Genomic DNA, 19,135 nt, shown 5'->3' on the forward strand with positions numbered 1-19,135 from the left:
TCCACAGCGTCTTTCCTACCGAGCTCTGGTCGTCACCTTCCCATCTTCCAGAACTGAATACAGGGGTGGGAGGAACGGCAAGCGAGTATGAAGTAGCACGTAGCTTTGAAACATACATTTGTTCCGTGGAAAGCCTGCTTGTGTGCCATTTCCAGCGTAAAGGGCAGTACAGTCAGCGTTAGAGGGCCTAGATAAGAGTACGGACGTGTGAGCAAGTGCCCACAGGGTAGCACAGGGTATGATCTTGCCGTGGGATCCATTTTCCGCCTGCCTTATTTGGGGTGCTCTTACCTGGTAGTAAACTGAGGATGCCCTGTATTTTTGCAGTAGCATGGTTAAAGTGCTCACCCTCCCTCACCTTGCAGTGGCTTCTTCACGCATCCCGTCTGGAGGAAGACGACGTGTGTTAGGACAGGATCTGTGGGATGCGCTTCAGCTCTTTGTACTCGGAAGATTTCCCCTCGCGTTAGTACCTCCGAGTGGCAGGTGGAGTGGCTGCCGTTTAGTCAGTGGTTGTAGCTGCGTCAAATCCAGCGTAAAAGCACCCATATTCAGCACACACGGCTTTTCCACGAGTATGTACTATGCTTCTATTTACCATTCTCCATTTTGTTTGTGAAAAAAAATTATTCTACCCAGCGGAGGGGAAATAATTTTAACCCAAAGTAATAGGATCTGAAGGAATACTCGTTTTACTTGGTTTTTTGTTCATTTTGCACTTTTTCCAGACTGTTTCACGCTTTCTGAACAAATTCCCTCTAGTCTCCATGTCTGTTCTCAGCACGCGAGCAGCGTGACAGTCTGTAACCACCACCTATCCGGGTAACCAGAAACTGGAAAATTACAAAATGTCTTTAATTAAAATATTTTGCAGCACTTTACCTAGCCTGATTACTATTTTGTAAACATGGAATTATTATATTGATTGTTTGTAAAACCATTTAATAAATACGTGTTAATCTTTCATCACATCTAATGGTACATTTGTTCCCTAAATAGGAAAAAACACTCCACGGCACCAAAGAAAAGCCCTGTAGCGCAGTTTCTGCCGCTCCCTGCTTGGTTCCCGCTGGCGCCCACAGCCCAGGCTGCTGACCCAGGCTGCCGGCCTCAGGCTTGACAACGCCCGGCTGCTTCCCCGGAGCAGAACCGGGCCAGCCCGCTCTGGAGGAGGGGCGGCTCCCAGGCGGACCGAGGCTGGCGGCGGGCGAGGGAACCCCGCTCTGGCCCGGTCCGGCCCGGCCCGGCCCGGCCCCGCCGCCGCCGCCGCCCCCGCCTCCCTCAGGCCGCCTCGCCGGCGGGCAGGCCGGGGAGCGCCGCGGGACCTCCGCGCCGGCAGGGGGCAGCAGCGGCGGTGCTGCCGGGAGGGGCGGGCCTTCATTGCCGGAAGTGGGCGGCCTCGCCCTTCCTGCCTGGCGCGGCGTCGCGTCTTCCTGCTTCCCACTCCCGGCGTGCGGGTGACAGGTGCGTTTCCCGTGGTGGGGCCGGGGCCGGGGCCGGGGCCGTCGGCGTCGGCGTCGGCGGGTAGTGGGGAGGGCGAGGCGAGGCCAGGCCCGGCCCGGCCCGGCCCCGAGCCGCGGCGGGTGGGCCGCGCGGCCTGCTGGTGCCGGCTGCGCTCCCCGCGAGCCCTGCCTGCGTCACGTCTAGCGGCGGCCTGCAGGCTGGCGGCTGCCGCCTGCGGCCCCGTCCCGTCCCGTCGTCGTCGTTCCCGTTCCCCCCCCCCCCCCGTGTTTTGTTTTGTTTTATATCATTATTTCCCAGCTTTAAGTTGCCCTGTCACTTCTGGTGGCCGATGGGCTGAAGCTGCGCCAGGGGAGGTTTAGGTTGGAAATTAGGAAAAATTTCTTCATGGAAAGGGTGGTCAAGCATTGGAACAGGCTGCCCAGAGGGGTGGTGGAGTCACCATCCCTGGAAGTGTTCAAAAAACGGGTAGATGTGGCACTTGGGGACATGGTTTAGTCTAGTCTCCCCTTGATTGGTTTAGTGTGGACTTGGTAGTGTAGGTTAATGGTTGGACTGGATGATCTTAAAGGGCTTTTCCAACCTAAACGGTTCTATGATAATAAACATCTGCCCATCAGTTAGACCTTTCTGCCTGCATCAGTCTTATGACACCGGCTCAATTTAAATTCAAATAAAAGAAGCTAAAATTGGGTGTTGTAGGGACCCTACAGGGAGAATGAGATTTGTCTTGGAGGACTTGGCTGTGCCTTGGGGTGAAGGCTTCGGAGTGCCTCAGGTTTTGTTTTCCTGATCCCGCGCGGGGGAAGATTCGGTGCTTTGGTTTTCCATGTTGAAGTGGTGGGGGAAGGTGCACGGGGGTAATGGGAAGCACTGGTGTAACTACACGGGATTCTGCAGGTGCTTTTCCTGCTTTATGCAGCTTGCATTGTAGACGTTACTTCTTCACTTAGTCACATATGAATGTTAATGGTTCTAGATTCAGTTACACACCTCTTGTTCTGATCTCTTTTTGTGGGTTTTTTAATTTCCTGGGGTAATCTAATGTGTAGCTACTGCCTACCTGTAACAGACCAGATCAAACCATTCTGTGCATGTGGTTTCTGCAAGGAGTTTGTGATTAACAGCAAATGTGATGCTGCATCTGTTGGTTTGTGGCAGTAAAATTCCTGCTTGGGCTAGGATAGGGATAGGGAGCTCTGTAGGTGGGAGGGAAGCGCTTCAGAGAGCAGTCAGGATTTCTCAACAGGCAGAGAATACATTTTCCTCTGAAACAAAAAGCTTCTGTTACACTGAGTGGATGTTTACAGTATTTCAAATAAAGTAGCATGGCCTTTATTTTCTGTTAGCGTATTTTCTGTCACTGTAGGAGTATGGACAGAGCAAGCAGTAAATTAGGAGTCCGGTTCTTCCAGGGAACCAGCGTTTCAGAAAGTACCTTCCAACTCCCTTGGGCATTTGTGTTTTTCACTGCTGGTCCTCTCTGTTGGTAGCTTCTGGGAGAGGCTGCTGCTGCTCTGCCTGCTTTCAGGCCCCTTCCTGTTGACATATTGTTCCTTTTTTCCCAGATTAAACCAAAGTTTTTATAAACGGGTTAAAAGATGGGGGTGGCTTTAGTGACCTCCAGTTAGAACATACTTTTTTCTCTTTGCTTTTGGGGTGTTCAAGAGATTCCATCAAATTTGCTTAAAGAAGTTAAGTTTCATTCAGCACTGAAAAGGAAGAAAATGTGTGGCTTTGGAAAGGACAGCATCAGTTACAGGTCACTGTACAGGTCACACATTTGTCCTGTGACATCCCCAGTAACACAGCTCAGCCGGGTGGTGGGAAGTGGAGGAAGACCAGAGGTAGCAGCGGTTTCCAGCGCTAGATCGAGGCACAAGTGACTGCATCTCCAGATTAACAGTTCTGCGGGGTGAGGTGTTGTCAACCATACATGCACTGCTCTGAAATAGCTGAGAGGTTTTTATTTTAAAATGCGTTGACTTTTTTCTGTTTGATAAGGCTGTGGAAGATTGTAAATCGGTGTGAAAGTAGATTTTTCCCTTTTTACCCTTACTTTGGAGCAATTGTTAGTCTCCTCAAAAACCTACAGTTGGCAGAACATGAGCTTGATAAGAACCTCTAGTTTCTGGTCTTCATTAAAGAAGTGCAGAGCTTTTGAAGCACTCCTTGTAGGGCTGGGAACCCTCTCGTTCTGTGTCCGAGCCCTGACGAGCGCAGTGGGTGCTGGGTTGAGAGCTGGGACACTCTGGTGCTGCTGTAGTACAAGTAATCTCTGATAACTGTATCAGTCTTGTATTTTTTTTTGCTCCTTCTAGCACATAACATGCTGTTTGCTAATGCCCGTGTTTAATAAACTTAATTCTGTACGAGAACTGTATCTCTTATGCCGCCTTACACAAGTGCTGTCAGGATGTTGTGTTTGGGGTTTTTTGTGGCTGTTACTTATCCTTATTAGTATGATTTTCCCCCCCCCCCCTCACTTTCTAGTAATGGCAACCTACACTTGTATCACTTGCCGTGTGGCTTTCAAGGATGCTGACATTCAGCGCGCCCATTACAAAACTGACTGGCATAGATACAACCTGAAGCGTAAGGTTGCTGACATGCCTCCTGTCACTGCTGAGAATTTCCAAGAGAGAGTCCTAGCCCAGAGAGCGGTAGCAGAAGAGCAGAACAAAATCACTGCCACTTACTGCACAGTTTGCAGCAAGAGATTCTCCACCTTCAATGCCTATGAGAATCACTTGAAGTCCAAGAAGCACCTGGAATTGGAGAAGAAAGCTGTTCAAGCTGTCAGCAAGAAGGTGAAAATATTAAATGAAAAGAACCTGGAAAAGGGGCTGGCCCCAGAGAGTGTAAACAAAGATGAGATGAACACAGCTATTCAGCAAGCCATCAGAGCTCAGCCGTCTTCGTCTCCGAAGAAGACGCCTTTACCTCCTAGTAATGCAAGCAGCTCTCCAGTTTCTACAGGAAGCGCCAGCTTATCACAGAGTAGAGAACGATCAGAAAAACCTCCACGGCTACAGTGGTTTGAACAGCAAGCAAAGAAGCTGGCCAAACAGCAAGCAGAGGAAGAAGAGGATATGGAAGAAGGTAAGGCAATAAACATACTGACAAGAGATAGCTTGGGGTAAGCTATGTAGTTGTTGGTTTTGTGTAAAAGCTGCCTCCTATTTCTGTAGTCATACAGCATTTCCATCACAAAAGGTCTTCCTGTTGTAAATTTTCAGCTTAATGAAGGAGTTAAGGTTGGCCCATGCTTGCAGTCAGGGACTATGTGTTAGTGTCTGAACTGCCAGCTGCGCAAGATTCTAATGCGTGTGAAGGTTGAATGTAAACAATTACTAATGTGGGCACTATTTCCCACATAAAATTCCAGGGGAAGTTTCCTTTAAGGAAGGCTAACAAAAGGTTACCCTAAAACTACTTCTGAAAAACAGATGAACAAAAATCCAATCATGATCATTTGCTGTTGTCCCATCAGTCACTTCACTGATCTGTTGAAGGGAGTTGGGAGTGGGGTTGGTTTTGTTTTTCTCTGCCCATCAAGACTGGAGGAGAAAGTTTGCTCCTTAGCCTGACACTGTGTGTCATAGCTTCTCAGCATGTTGGCATCTATATTAAAATTGGTTTAAGAGTTGCCACCCCAACTGCCTGTTCCTATTGCATCACTCTCACCACTTGTGTGGATACGGCTCTTTGTTGGAGGTCAGCCTGGAAAGTGGACAACTGAAAAGATCAGAGCTTCAGAATTCACTGAAAAGTGTTATTTTTAACCTGGATGCTTTTGGTGCTGTAGTTACAGTGCAGCTCCCAGCGCATCTATTGGAGCGGTTGAGTGGGGTGATTAAACTGCAGCAAGGGGACAGGTATGAATGAAGTGGGACCATACTGTGCCAGCTTCATTACTGAAACCATTGTGTCATGTTACTACATCTGTTACAGCAGTTTTATGCTGGTGAAATTTCAGTTGGAATTCAGGGAATCTGTTCTACAGAAGAAGAAACAAACCTCTGAACATGCATCTTAGCATCTAAAAAAGGAGCCAACTTGCACCTGTTTTTTATTAATGGGTTAGTCATAAATTGTAATGCTAAAATCTCAGTAGGCTTCTGAATGTTAATTTTCCTTTTAAGTGTTTGTCCAGGAACGTTTCCTGTAAGTCCTGTTAATTCAGTGTCAGGCTTTTAAAATTACTAAACTGTATCCTATAGCAAAGATCTCTAATTAGCAGCCTACAACACTGGGGAGCACCATGTTCCCTGTGCACATGGCAGTTGGAAGGGGACAAGTAGGAACAGAGTGCTGAGAAATACTCACTGCCCCAGATCTGAACCCCTTAAAAAAGTTTTCTAGACCCCCCTAGGAGTATAATCAGATTGCTGGTTCGTCTATTAATTAAAGAACTCTGCAGTAATCTTGCAAATGTGTAAAATTGTTAGTGTATCTCGGTGTACACTAACACATAATGTAACATAGCATATATGTGACAGCTGGCTTTGTTCTTCTCTGTTGTGAAAGATGTATGTGTGGACAGGAGTGTGTTTTCCCTCACTGCTGCGTCACTGCTGGAAATTAATATTGTCATGATTCTGACAGAGTTGTATTGTTTTTAATGAGCCATGCGTGTGTTCTTGCGCTGTGCTGAATTAAGTTTAAGGCTTCAAAACAGCAATGAAGTGTTAATAGTTGAGAAGATGGAGGGGAAAAAATACCAGATCTGCCAACTTTTTTATGAGCAGACTTGAGCGTTGCTGTGCATCTTACAAAGAAATGTCTTTTACTGGCAATGATATATTCTCGCACCTGGAAGTGACTGTGGGGCACTTAGCTGTAAGAATAGAAAATGCAATAGTTTCTGTGATAACTTTTTCTAACTTAATTGGGACTTGTTTTGCTTGGGAGAAGTAATCATGTAAATAAATATTTTTTTGAATTTCCTTTAAAAGACTGGGAAGATATGGATTCTGATGAAGACATCGGCTCTGAAGAAGAGATGGGAAGTGAGGGAGAAGAAGGGGAGGAGCAGGCAAATGCTGAAAGCATTCCTGCTGTTGGGGCCATACCGGTCACGGACTGCTTGTTCTGTCCCCACCATTCAAGATCTCTCACAAAAAATGTGGCACATATGACAAAAGCTCACAGTTTCTTCATTCCAGACATAGAGTACCTTGTGGATCTCAGAGGACTAATCAAGTACCTGGGTATGCTTGTAAATGTTCTCTGACTTTTTTCCTCAGGATAATTATATACTGTTACTGCTTATTTTCAGTTGGATATGCCTTTAAATGTTTTGGGGTTTTTTTTGTGTAAAATCTGAGTGCTGTCTAGTTCAATATTTTGATCATGAACAGCACCACAGGCTTTCTGGGGAGAGTGAGCGAAACCCCACTGAGCAAACATGTGGTCATGTACCCTGAGGTCTCACGTAGTTTTCTAATGTTGAGAAAGTTGTTCAGCTAACATGAAATTCAGGACAAAACTCTCTTGCTAAAGTGTGCATATGAACTGCGTGATCCTAATGAGTCACAAGTATTTGCCTCATCGTTTTACAATACTTGGGAGAGAGCTAAAAGCTAGGAAAAAAAATGTATATTCCTTGAAGTCTACAAGTAATGATGAGAATAAAATAATTTTGGACTATCAGATAGAAAACTATATTGGAAGTATGAAATTGTTATTGAGAATACATAATGATCCATACCTTCTCATAGATTGGGATATTAGGAAACATTTCTTCACAGAAATAGTGGTCAAGCATTGGAACAGGCTGCCTAGAGAGGTGGTGGAGCCACCATCCCTGGAGGCATTCAGAAAACGGGTAGACGTGGCATTCTGGGACATGGTTTAGTGGGCATGGTGGTGTTGGGTTGATGGTTGGACTGATGATCTTAGAGATCCTTTCCAACATTAATGATTCCTAGTTTTTCCTTTCATTAAAAAATAATCCAGCCACCAAGCCAGGAAATATGAAATTAATTATTACTCTGCCCTTAATTGGTTTAGTGGTGGACTTGGTAGTGTAGGTTAATGGTTGGACTGGATGATCTTAAAGGTCTTTTCCAACCTAAACGATTCTGTGATTCTATATGAAATCTTTAAATGCACAGACTTGTCCCTGATGGAGCCATATTGTCAAGGCATGGGGACAGCAGGGCTTTTCTGTTTTCTTTTCTTTTTCTGTTTTCTGAAGGGCTCAAAGCTCTTCCTTGGTCTCTCTGCCTGCAAGCTGGAAAGGCTACATCACAGAAATGTTAATTATTGACTAGGGAGGCCCTATTCAGACCAATAGAAGTGTCAATGTTTTCTGCAGGAGAGAAAGTTGGCATTGGGAAAATCTGCATCTGGTGCAATGAAAAAGGGAAATCCTTCTACTCTACTGAAGCAGTACAGGCTCACATGAATGATAAAAGCCACTGCAAACTCTTCACAGATGGAGATGCTGCCCTGGAATTTGCAGACTTCTATGATTTTAGGTGAGGACGCTTTTCTTTGAGTGGAGCACAGATGGGGACAGACAAAAGGACAGTTGAATATTACATCTGAAACTATTATTCATTCTTAAAAATCTAGTCTTGTTTCTGGTTCTGATACTTATTTTGCATAGCTGGTTCACCGGTTTTCTAGGTAAGTGTAACAACACAATTGGTTGTGTGTTGTGTGACCACAAATACCAGTCTATATGAAAATACATTTTTAATTCTGTTTTGTATGTTTGCTGTTACTGAGTTTAGATTTCAGTGCACTGGCAAAGACCATAAAAGGGCGTAACTGTCTTTTCCATTACCTTTTAGGCAGATTGTGGGCTTAATACCTACTGTGGATTTCTTTTTTTTTTTCCCTTAAGTAGCTGGAGTTAAGCAGGACTGCTGTGATTTAGAGGCCTCTCATTGAACTTCCTGTAACTTATCCTAAGCTGTGTTCATTTTGGTCGGAAATACCTCCTGTTATGGTGACAGGTGGATTTAGTGGAGCTTCTTGGAGTGCTTGTTCAGTAACTGCGCAGAGCTGGTGGGCAGCACAGTGGTGGCTTTTCACTATAAGTTGCTGTTAAGTGTGCAGCAGCAGAACTGTGCTGCGTTACAGAACCGGTGGAGCAAGGGTGGTCCCTGTCTTCACCTCTGTTCAGGGCAGGGTGCTACTGGGAAGAACTGTGAAACCAAGGCAGGTGAAACGTGACAGCGTTTGTGGCTTGCTGTAGCTGTGCATGGCAGTTCTTCTCTGTAATGGGTCTGGATAGCTGTGGCTGCTCACCGTGTATAAACCGTGTACTGCTACTCTTCCACAGGAGCAGTTACCCTGATCACAAGGATGGGGAAGATGTGGAGGTGCCTGGAGAGCGCCCAGCAGAGAGAGAGTTGGATTATGATGATGACACCATGGAGCTGATCCTTCCTTCAGGTAGGCATAGGATTTGTGTTATGGCGTACTTTGTCTGCATTTCTCATAGCTGCAGCCATTACCTGCAGTATAGGTCATTATTGTAAGTGTTTTCTTTGGCAAGGGAGAAAGTAATTTTGCATCGAAGTATCTTTGGGGTTTTGTCCTCACCTTTCAGGGGGGTTCCTTTGCCCACTTTACCTCTTTATTAACGTGTGACTCTCATGGTGTACTCCAGGAGCTTCCATATCTTGTTTTAGTGCAACTTGGAGAGGCTATAACTTAGGTTATCTAGTGTAGGTTTTTTTGCTGAGAGGCACCTGGTAACTAATTTAGTAAACTAGTTCAGTAAAATTAATTTATTTAGACAACCTTACTCTTGCCTTGTATAGCATTTGTCACTCTTGCTTGCTTTTTTTGTTGTTATGGTGGTTTTTGTATGAGGGGATCTCAGCCCCTTCATTCTGAAAAGTGCTGCCAACTGTGCAGTTACAGAAGATTTCCTGAGTGTCAGCAAGTTTCTTCCCTGGTTACTTGAAACAGCATTGCTTTTCTACTCATTTCCCTATTTAAAATTTTTGTTTCTGATAACTGCATATTTGTTATCTGAGCTAAGGCACTCTTGAACAACAGCACTCTCTGGTTTGTTTTGGGGTTTTTTTAAGGTAAGAGTGCAGTATAGCAGCTCTTACAGTAATTACATTGAGTTCCTAGTAGTCCTAAAGTTTTTAAGGTTCTGGGCCTTTTAAAAGCATTTCTCAGCATAGGGTTTTCCACAGTTTTCACAATATGCTTGAATACTGCATTTCAGAAGCTGCTTCATTATGCATAATAAGATGTCCCCTCCTCTGAACAGGTGCAAGAGTGGGTCATCGTTCTTTAATGAGATACTACAAGCAACGGTTTGGTCTGTCAAGAACGGTGGCTGTTGCGAAAAATAAGAAAGCGGTGGGTCGGGTGTTACAGCAGTACAGAGCTTTGGGCTGGACAAGTCAGACAGGTAAGTGACAACGTGAGGTTTTTGCAGAGGAGGAGGTTCTAGGATGTCATCACTCTACAACTGAATGGGCTTGTTTCACATTTGTGGGGTTTTATGCAGTAGTTTGTCTTCCACTCAGTTCCCTTTCATTCCTGACATGCAAGCAGAATAAGTTACAGGAAGTTGTTTGTGTCTAAAATCCATTGCAGCTTCTGTGCAAGCCCTTCAGTTCATTAGCATGTGTGTTTGTGGTATTTGGTGAATTCCTAAGATTTGTCGGTTTCTGCCTGTCAAAACCCCTACTCTTGCTATCTAAGAATGTAACATAAACCATTCTTTGACAGTTAGAATACTTTTCCAGTTGGGGAGCAGCGATGGGATCTATATCCACTTTTGAAATAAAAGAATCGCACATTGGAATGCAAAACAACCTTTTCCCTTCATCACGGTCATGGGTATTCATAGAGGGAACTGGCCTTTCCCAAGGGAGAAGTGAGAAGAAGTGTGCTGGTATGGGAAGGAAAACATAGCTAACTGCTGATGTAAATGGACAGATTAGCTGGTTTGCATCTACGTAGTAAATAAGCTTACAGAGATTTATCCCTCTTTCTCTTCCTCCTCTCTCCCTGAAGGGGCAGTCTTTGCTCAGCAGCGTGATATGCAGTACCTGCAGAGGATGAAGTCAAAGTGGATGCTCAAGACAGGAATGAGTAACAATGCTACAAAGCAGATGCATTTCCGGGCGCAAGTCAGATTCTGAATTCCCAAGAGAGCTGCATGCAACTGGTTTTGGGAAGGGGGATTTAATGGTTTCTGGGTCGAGGATTCTCTTATTACAATGGACTTGGTACCCACCAAATGGGGATGTGTATGCTGGTGTGCTGCCTTCTTTATGAGAAGAAGAGCAGGGAGCTTGTCTCTTCCAGTGAAATGATGGTTGGCCTAACTTAAAAAATAAAATATCTTAAGTGGAATTTGTGGCAAAGTAGTCATGGCTATGAATAACAATGTGTGCATAGTCTTGTTGCCCATCTTTGTGCAACTGCCCCATTTGTGGGGCAGTTGACATTGTCATTTGTCTGAATATCTTCAATTTCCAATTCTGCAAAATGGTTCAGGCCAAGAGAAGATCCTAGATCTAAGAGCCTGAGATGGAGTGTATTGAAGGTTTTCACCTGTGGTGCCAGACACAAGTTAGTTGGCTGTTTGGACTTCTATTGAGGTGAATGCCACAGGAAGATTGCTTTTTGTTTGCCTGTCCATTCATCGTGAAGGCAGCTGCAGCTGGTTACAGTCAAGTTGCGTTTCTGCATTTTAGGATTACTCTGGATTCCCTTGTAGTGGCTTTCATTGGCATGAGTTTAATGTAAGTATTCTTCCTCTCCTATGAATGGTGTGTGCGTAATGTCACTGGGAATGGTAGGGGGAGACTTTGTCAACTAACACTGTATTTTGACCTCTTAAAATAATCCACTAAAGTCTCCCTAAGAAGTAAGTTTGGAAAAAGTAGTACTGTTGGTATATCAGCACTTCTGAGAGAGTGGTATATTTATGGGACTCTTAGGAAAGCGATCATTTCACAGTGGAGGTGCATGGTATGTATTTTTTGTTTTGTCTGTGGTGTTTTGCTTTTTTGTTTTTTTTCTTTTCTGAGTAAGTCCTGCTGCCTTGGAAGTTTTTTGCTATTCCTGCTTTTACTGAGAAGACAGAACTTGATCAGTAGTGCAGGCTGTAGATTTGACGTAGCATTTACTAAGTCAAGTGACTAATACATTAAAAGGTACAGATTTGAGGGAAGGGGAGACTGAAGCAGAGTTTTAAAGAAGGCTGTGTTCACATCCAAAATCTTAAACTAAAGTTGGGTTGATAAATGAGTACCTTTTTTCCTGGCAAGGCAGAGTTACTGCCATTGTGTATCCATAGCTGCATCTAGCTCACATTTGAATTTATTCTGGAGGGTTTGCTCTGAGTTATTGGGCTTTACTCTCAAAGTTAGAAGTAAGAGATCTAGTCTCAGCGATGTGACTCAAGCTACGTGAATCTTAAGACATTATATCCTTTGTTACACTCATAACCTGGCCCAACTTGCAATTATGGTATGGATTTCTAGCACTGAGGGAATATCCTACTTGTATTTGTCAAGCCTCAACATCTGGCCCTTGGGAACTGCTCATATCTTTTTCTTTGAAGTTAGAGATTACTATCAAAGGGTCTTATGTTTATGGACAAGTTAGATTGTCTTTACACCTAGAGCAAAATGAAATGCCACAAAAGGTAGACATGGAAGGGTTAAACTTCTTAACCAGAACCTTAACTTGGAGCCTGCTGAACTGGCTTTGAATACCAGCGTATGTCAGCAGTGAGCATCAAGGCAGTATTCAGTCTGGAGCTTTTGGAAGACACTCATGGAATATCCAGAACTTACATTAAGGACAGGACAATCATCCTGGAAGAGTCTTGGGCATAACCTAGTGCAGTTGCTGAAGTCTTAGAGGTAGGTGTTAAAAGGAGTGTTGGCAGCGAAGGCAGAAATACAGGGAGATAATTGGTCCAGTGACAAATGACTCTGGGTGCATAAGGTTCAGGCTGAAGGTGCATGCAGTTTGCTGCTCTCCTCAACATGAAAGGGCAACCAGAGGAAACTCCTGCTGCCTGTACAGATGTGCTCAAGAAAGCCTGCTGCTTATGAAAAGATGGGGATTCCCTGAATTTCCGGAACAGTCTAGTTGAGAAAGAAATGCAGGTAAGCAAAACTGAAAACCGGTAGTCATTTGGCAAGTCACAGGGAAGCCAAAGGAAGTAATTTGTATAGTATGCACCTATGATTCTCTCCTACATGTCTTACTGCAGTTTAGTTGGAAGAAAATGGAGGAGAGGTATGGAAACCTGCTGGTATTTTTAAAAGAAGAACTTTAACTCTTAAGCTGAAAATGGGTGCCTTGGAAAGCCAGTAGAGGGCATAGGAAAGCTTTTCGCAGAGTTGTGTTTACTATGAAAATAAATAAAGTCTAGTAAGAGTACATTCATGCGGAATACCGGTAGGGTGAGAAGGCAAAGCTCGCCACTACTGTGAGTTAAGATTAGCACTAGACTTCTGTGAGATGACTTGCTATTAATATCTTTATGTAGGTCCAGGGAGAGCATTGCTAGCAAAGGGTAGCCAGAACAAGTATGCAGATTTGTCTGCAGTATTCAGCAAGTGCTGCAGTCTGCACAGCTCGTAGGTAACTCCAGCTATGTCAAAGGATCCGAGAGTATTTTCATTAAACATGCTTCACAGTGTTACGGTTTAGTCTTTTACCTCCCTAGCCTAAATCATAAAGATTGTAGAAAGGATAGCTAGGGCAGTTTTTTGTTTCCTAAAGGAATTCCAAATGATGACGGTTCCCATCAAGGAGCTATGTTTCCAGCTATGCCCGAGCCTTGCATTTGTGCTCCCCTGCTCTGACCTTGCGTTTTCTGGCTCTTACGATCAGAATGAGAAGAAAGTAAAGTCTCGCAGCAACCAAGTAGAATTGAGACTGTCTCTGGATATAGTGGGTTCTCTGGGGCAAGAATTTCCCGGTATGATTGTAATTCAGTGGGTTTGCTGTTCCCAGAGGAGGAGATGGTCCCTTCTCAAGCTGGTGCATCCATAGCAGGAAAGGCTGGGGAGAAGCGTAGAAAAGGTATCCCGTTTGGGGCAAGGTTGGGGGTCTGCCTGCCTGTCCATCCAGTAAGAGCTGAATGTTGAAGTGGTCCCGATGCTGCGTCAGGCATCGCAGAATGAATCAGCAGAACGAAAGAACTGGCAAAGCTGATAGAGTACATCTGCCGTCTCCTTTTGGAAGTAGTTCTTTTGTTTTGTACACTTAAGTTACCTAAAGGCAACCCAAGTGGTATGAGAGGGAAAAACATGTACCCATTATCTGGAAGGGAGAGGCTAGGAAAGAGAGAGAAGCGTATGGGATGTAGAGTGGCAGAGACACAGGAGAGTCTGATACGTAAAACCTCCTAACAGCTTATTACGCTGGAGCTGCAAGCCAACAAGTAAAGATCTATTTAAAGTGAGCGCTCCCTTTAAGAGTGCGTTATTGATCCCTAATGGGTTTCCACAAGGTAGAGGGCCTGAAAGGTAAAGGAGTTGGACCATTGCCCAGCTAACATCTGATGCTTGAGGGGCATCGGATTGAGATTCTTTGCTACAACTTGTAAGAGTTATTTTTGATCTATTAAAACTGAGGCATCCTGTGCTAATGCGCTTCGTCTGCTCAGGGGTTTGGTCATTTTCCTCCACACTATCTGCATAAAGCTGCTGGGGGAAAACTGCACTTCAGAGACCCGGGTGGGTTTATACTATTATGACCTGTAATAGGTGAGAGGTTAGAGAGAAGCTTTAGGGCACATCTGACTGAAAATTAAGAATATATCTTAAAAGCTTTGAATCTTAGTGGTTAATTGCTTTAGCCCAACTGACTACCTACCATACTGCAGCTGGAAAATAGCAGACTGTCACCAAATCCTGACTCCTCAGCAGCTGGCAGAGCCTGGATAGTTAAGGTGACCAGCTGATGGCACTTCATGTGTCAGAGCAAGCCAAACCATCTCTTTTCAGGAATCTGACCCAGAGGAAATTTCTGTTGTTTCTCCCACTGCGTCCCAAACTGTCCTGCGTGAGATGCAGCAGCCAGGGACTTCAGGAGCAACAGAAGCAGTAACAGGAGACCTGTAGCCAGTTTTATGTGAAGGATTTCTGCACGTGTCTCGGGTACCAGACTAAAAGCAGAGTAATAAATGCTAGCTGAGCCAGGAGGGGAGTCAGAATCACTCTCCTCTAAAAGCAGTCAGTGCTTCCCAGTGTAAAGTTATGTGACTCTTCCCAAAAGCAAAAACAGATCATTAAACAGGATTTTAAATAATGACATTACCAAACAAACAGTAATGTCTTTGTGCAGTTCTCTGATGCAAGAAAAAGGTTTGCGTAACATTACGGTGCATTTTCTGTCACTCATTACACTTGTGTTGGAGTCATATTTACTTCCCACTTTGCTGGATTTATTTTTTCAACTTTTTTATCTTTGCCAAGAATTTACAGTGGTAAATTACGTAACCTTGGGTATGGAAGTAAGAGGTTTGCTCCTCCTGCGTCATGTGTTAATAGGCAAAAGCGAATGTGTACCAGGACTCAGAAGAAGTGTGTATTCACATTATAAGATGACCTCATATCTTAACATTCCTTTCTTGAAGGAATCTTAGGAAACAGGTCTGGGTAGGAATTACTGACAATCAATAACCTGAATAACAGAATTAGCAGCAGCCAATGCTATTGGTTAAAGAAGGAAAAAAAGAAAATCTTTACATTTCTTAGGAGCTCTAGAGACCACAAAGAATAACCTAATGTTTTACAAAATGAAATTTGTAGCAAGATACATTTCTCCTTGGAACACATATTCCTTTATTCTTCCAGCTCAATTTTATTTTAATAATTAAAGCATGCCTGGAAGATCCAGGTAGTTTACAAAACTAAGTGGCTCAGTCAGTAGTCACCCAGACCAACAGAAGTTACATTTCTACAGCAAATGGGTAAACCAAGCACCTCAGATGCATAAGAACAGTGCTGCAGGATAGGCTAGCACTCAGCTCTGGGGACATTTTCCAGCAAGCTGGGAAGGAAAAAGGAGTCTTTCTGAGCATACAGCCTGTGGCACATCGTCTGCAGTGCTCTGGAGGGGATTTCAGCCTCTGCAGCACGCTCATGTCAGGCTCTGCAACACACGCAGTTGCAGCCCCAAATACCAGCTGAGGCCCGAGCGTGTGTCCTTGCCTCAGTTTCCTCTGTTACTTGTGGTTCTTTTAAGCTAGAAAAGAGGGCATGCTTGTAAACCTGAAAGCAAATTTGCCTTACGCCGCTCCACCTCAACCAAATCCCACCATGCAAAAACAATTTCACATTTCCTATCCCTGCCAACACCTGTTAATGATTTGGCAAGGTTTATAAAGTCATCTATAGAAATGTGGACTTCTTTTTTTTTTCCTGGCTTGGGTAGCTTTCCGCCCTTAAATTTCCACTCTTTACAGGCATGAAAGCAATCTGGCTTTCCTGGGCAAGATCTATCTTTGGTCTCGCACAATTCTGCTACACTAACCACCACTAACACCTTAACAGGTAGGGCAACCATGTGTTTGCTTACGTTATATGCACTGAAAATCTTGATAAAATATTCGCTGAAGTGTTCCAAAGTGCAGATATTTTCTAACATCTTTCATAGGTACAGTCATACCTAGCTTAATTCCCTGCAATCAGGGTATTTCAATAAATCCTGCCATTCAAGTCACCGTATTTTAGCTAAACTATACTGATGAAGTGCATGCTTTCAAAACGCAGCAGATGAAGAATTGTTTCAAGGTTTTTTTCCACTAAGTGTTAAGCAATACCGACTGAAATTACCTTAAACTGGCCATAGACCAAGGATAAACCTGGACTGTTATTTTTATTCAAATGGTGTATGGTAAGTTGGTCCCACATCCAAGTGCCTGGTAAATGGCATCGTCTTTCTTCATCTTTAGTGTAGGACACTTGCCAGCTGCATCTGCTTTCCTGCCAGAGGAAAGCTTGTCCCCCAGAGAAGGGCAAAGTGATCTGCAAGGGGAAGAGCTCTGTCTGTCATCCTCAAATGCTTTAGAGGTTGGCTGACAGGTGTCAGTAGAAGCCCCGTCGTTCATTGTACGATCTGTTTTTGTTTGTTTCCTCGTCTGCTTAGCTCAGCCGTGCCTGCCGTAGCTTCATGAGAGAGAATGTTACGCTTAAGTTTGTCCTTGACACTTCTGATGTCTAAGTCACTGTGGTTCTTCCTGCAACAGTTCCTGACAGGAAAACAGCACTTTATAGGAGAGGGGAGGAGCAGCACAATCATGGCTTAGTCCTGTAGCCATTTACAGAGCAGACAGAGAGGATTAGGTGGCTCAGCTGCGGCCACACAATTCTCTAGCAAGGAGCTACCAAGAACTAATCAAAAGGATCTAATGCAACATCTCACCTTGCCTCAGGGTCTGGGCACCTCTCTTCAGTTGTAACCTGAAGTAGAGAGTCCTCTCCTGAGAGCAGGTGCTTCTCAGATAACTGACCAGAACTGATTTGAGTGTTTTAAGTGCTTGCAGGAGGGTTCCTACTTCTTAATTAATAGACTGGCTGTTCAAATTCTTTGTTACTAGGCAGTTAAACATAGAAATCGGCCAGATGCCTTTGAAGTTTTATTTTAAATGACTCTGTCTTTTGGCCCCATGAATCATCCATTTTTTTCTGTACGGTGGCATAGCTCCAATAAGCGATCCCAGTACAGCCATTAAGAATAGCTGAGGTACTTCGGGCGGGATTACATCCAAAGCTGTACGTGCACACCTAAGTTACTCAGGGTCATGTATACAGGAAACTAGTGCCAGAAACTGCAGTCAGCCCACCTCAAACATTTATCATGTCTCAACGGCAAGATCACCTGGACTTAGGAGGTCACCAAGCATTGAATAGTTTGGAAATCCACCTGTTCTTACTGATGGTTAGATACCCTTCCACTGTGCACTTTTTTTTTGCTGCTGTTCGTATCACCTTGTTTCTAGGGCATCTCTAGCTGGCTAGTAGCTGCCAGAGCTGAGTAAAGTAGCCCCAAATCCATGCTTTGTTCCTTGACACCAGCCCTGTTAGGAGATTGCACTCCAAGTAAAGTCAAAGAAGCCCCTTGATAACTCTAGCAAACAACCAAAGGAAATCTATAGCAAAATAACTTCTTACATGTTTTTCTTCCTGCAGTTTGTGTCAGCAGGAGCAGATCACAGCTCACATTCTCGCACGCTCGCTTAAGCGAGGCATTCCAGCATGCAGGCTCTTGAACTTCCAAGCCCATTTATATGCCTATCTGTGACAGCTGCAGCTATTACCAGCAAATCATTCAAGCAGAGAGAATAAATAAATCCTCTGTTATTCTGTATAATATTTTACTGGCTCATTGATTGTGAGGAAATAATCCCGTTTTGACTGGCTAGGTTGTTTGATGTCCAGTGGCAAGAAATCACTATGCCTAGGACTGAAGGTCATACAAATGCATTAAATCACGTGTCAAGAGCACCCAGCTTAACTGTGCCCCAACTGCCCACGTGGTCAGTAGCTCTTTCAGTTTCCCGGTAGGTCTTTCAAACCTTCACACAAAAAAATATCATAAGATTAAAAGGTAACGGTTGCCTTGATATACTTTATCAGATCCCACGCTGTGTTTTTGTTTAAAAGCAACATTACTAGAGCAGTTTATGGGCTTTCCTCCCTCATTAGCATTCCATTCTTGCTAAGACCTTTCACCTTTAATAAATCTTTGCTTCTCAGTGTTTTATTGTGTACCAGTTACATCTGGGATACCTCCGAGGTCTGCATGACCAAGGCATTCATTCCTCTTGGCTACTATCTCAATGGGAATGTCTTGAGAATATTCTCAGGAATACACACACCTTTATCTTCCCTCTTTTAATTCCTTAGTTGCCTAACAGCACCTCTCAAGGTTATCAGAGCAAAAAATGAAATCTGCAGCACAGCTTAAAAGGGTTTGGAGGAAAAGAAAAAATAAGGGGAGGAGATTTTTGTGGAGTCCAAGACCCCTGCCTACTGAATGTGTAAAGGTTTGCAGCCTGCAAGAAAAGAATCCCAATGGATCTTTAGAGGATAATATTTACAGAGTAGTTGCTTAATGTTCTAAAAGTCAATTGAAGAAGCAGGAGAACTATTCCTATAAACTAGCCAAATGCTTCAGAAAAATATGAACTGTAGCCTCTTCAGCATTTTCCAGCTATGGAATTGGTGACTGGTTCTCAAGTAGATGTAATTTACTTGATTTAGTTCCTTCTTAACGTCTTTGCTTCTCTTATTTCTTAGTTGTCGTGTACACGGAGCTTTTGCTTTTTTTCTCTGTACTGTGCTACGACTAACTATTTTATGGAGCCATTGAAGACTAAATGGAATTCCTTCATTAATAAAACAGCATCAATTTATGAACGAGTATCCAGCAGGTTTCAAAAGACTGTCTTCCTCCTTGGCCAAGGTGATGATATTGCAAAAAGCCTCAGCATTCTTGCACGTCTGTTCATCTTCCTATCTGACGTGCCCTAGCTGGAGTACAGCTACAGATCAAGGTTACAGCAAGAAAGAGGTAAATGTATCCAGACAGAAGAAAAAATAAATCTTGCACTAGGGATCAAGGTCTTTTCTACAAGTTGGAGGGCCACACAACACTGGGGATGTTCTCCCCAAAAGCTTAGCTTTTTGGAAGGGCTCTGACTCCAGATGAT

General features: G+C 44.0%; 1 protein-coding gene across 3 annotated transcripts; it reads left to right on the forward strand.

Moving 5' to 3' along the window:
• The first annotated feature begins 1,405 nt into the window (after positions 1-1,405).
• Positions 1,406-10,860, forward strand: ZNF622 (zinc finger protein 622). 3 transcript variants are annotated; one of them, XM_075705089.1, is made up of 7 exons: positions 1,406-1,464; positions 3,955-4,563; positions 6,420-6,674; positions 7,784-7,946; positions 8,759-8,871; positions 9,707-9,850; positions 10,462-10,860. In XM_075705089.1, the coding sequence occupies exons 2-7, from the start codon at positions 3,957-3,959 to the stop codon at positions 10,587-10,589; spliced, it is 1,410 nt and encodes a 469-aa protein (XP_075561204.1). In that variant the 5' UTR covers positions 1,406-1,464; positions 3,955-3,956; the 3' UTR covers positions 10,590-10,860. The 3 variants fall into 3 exon arrangements, with proteins under 3 accessions (XP_075561204.1, XP_075561203.1, XP_075561205.1); XM_075705088.1 differs by lacking the exon at positions 1,406-1,464 and adding an exon at positions 2,117-2,361; XM_075705090.1 differs by lacking the exon at positions 1,406-1,464 and adding an exon at positions 3,363-3,376.
• The last annotated feature ends 8,275 nt before the right edge of the window (positions 10,861-19,135 follow it).

Source organism: Pelecanus crispus, chromosome 2 (genome assembly GCF_030463565.1).
Source record: "Pelecanus crispus isolate bPelCri1 chromosome 2, bPelCri1.pri, whole genome shotgun sequence".
In the NCBI taxonomy this organism is placed as follows: domain Eukaryota; kingdom Metazoa; phylum Chordata; class Aves; order Pelecaniformes; family Pelecanidae; genus Pelecanus; species Pelecanus crispus.

Coding starts and splice junctions, on each gene's coding strand:
- ZNF622 (XM_075705088.1), top strand. CDS start 2,325: ATGGGAAGCACTGGTGTAACTACACGGGATTCTGCAG. Junction 2,362..3,954: donor AACTACACGGGATTCTGCAG/GTGCTTTTCCTG, acceptor CTCACTTTCTAG/TAATGGCAACCTACACTTGT. Junction 9,851..10,461: donor GGGCTGGACAAGTCAGACAG/GTAAGTGACAAC, acceptor CTCTCCCTGAAG/GGGCAGTCTTTGCTCAGCAG.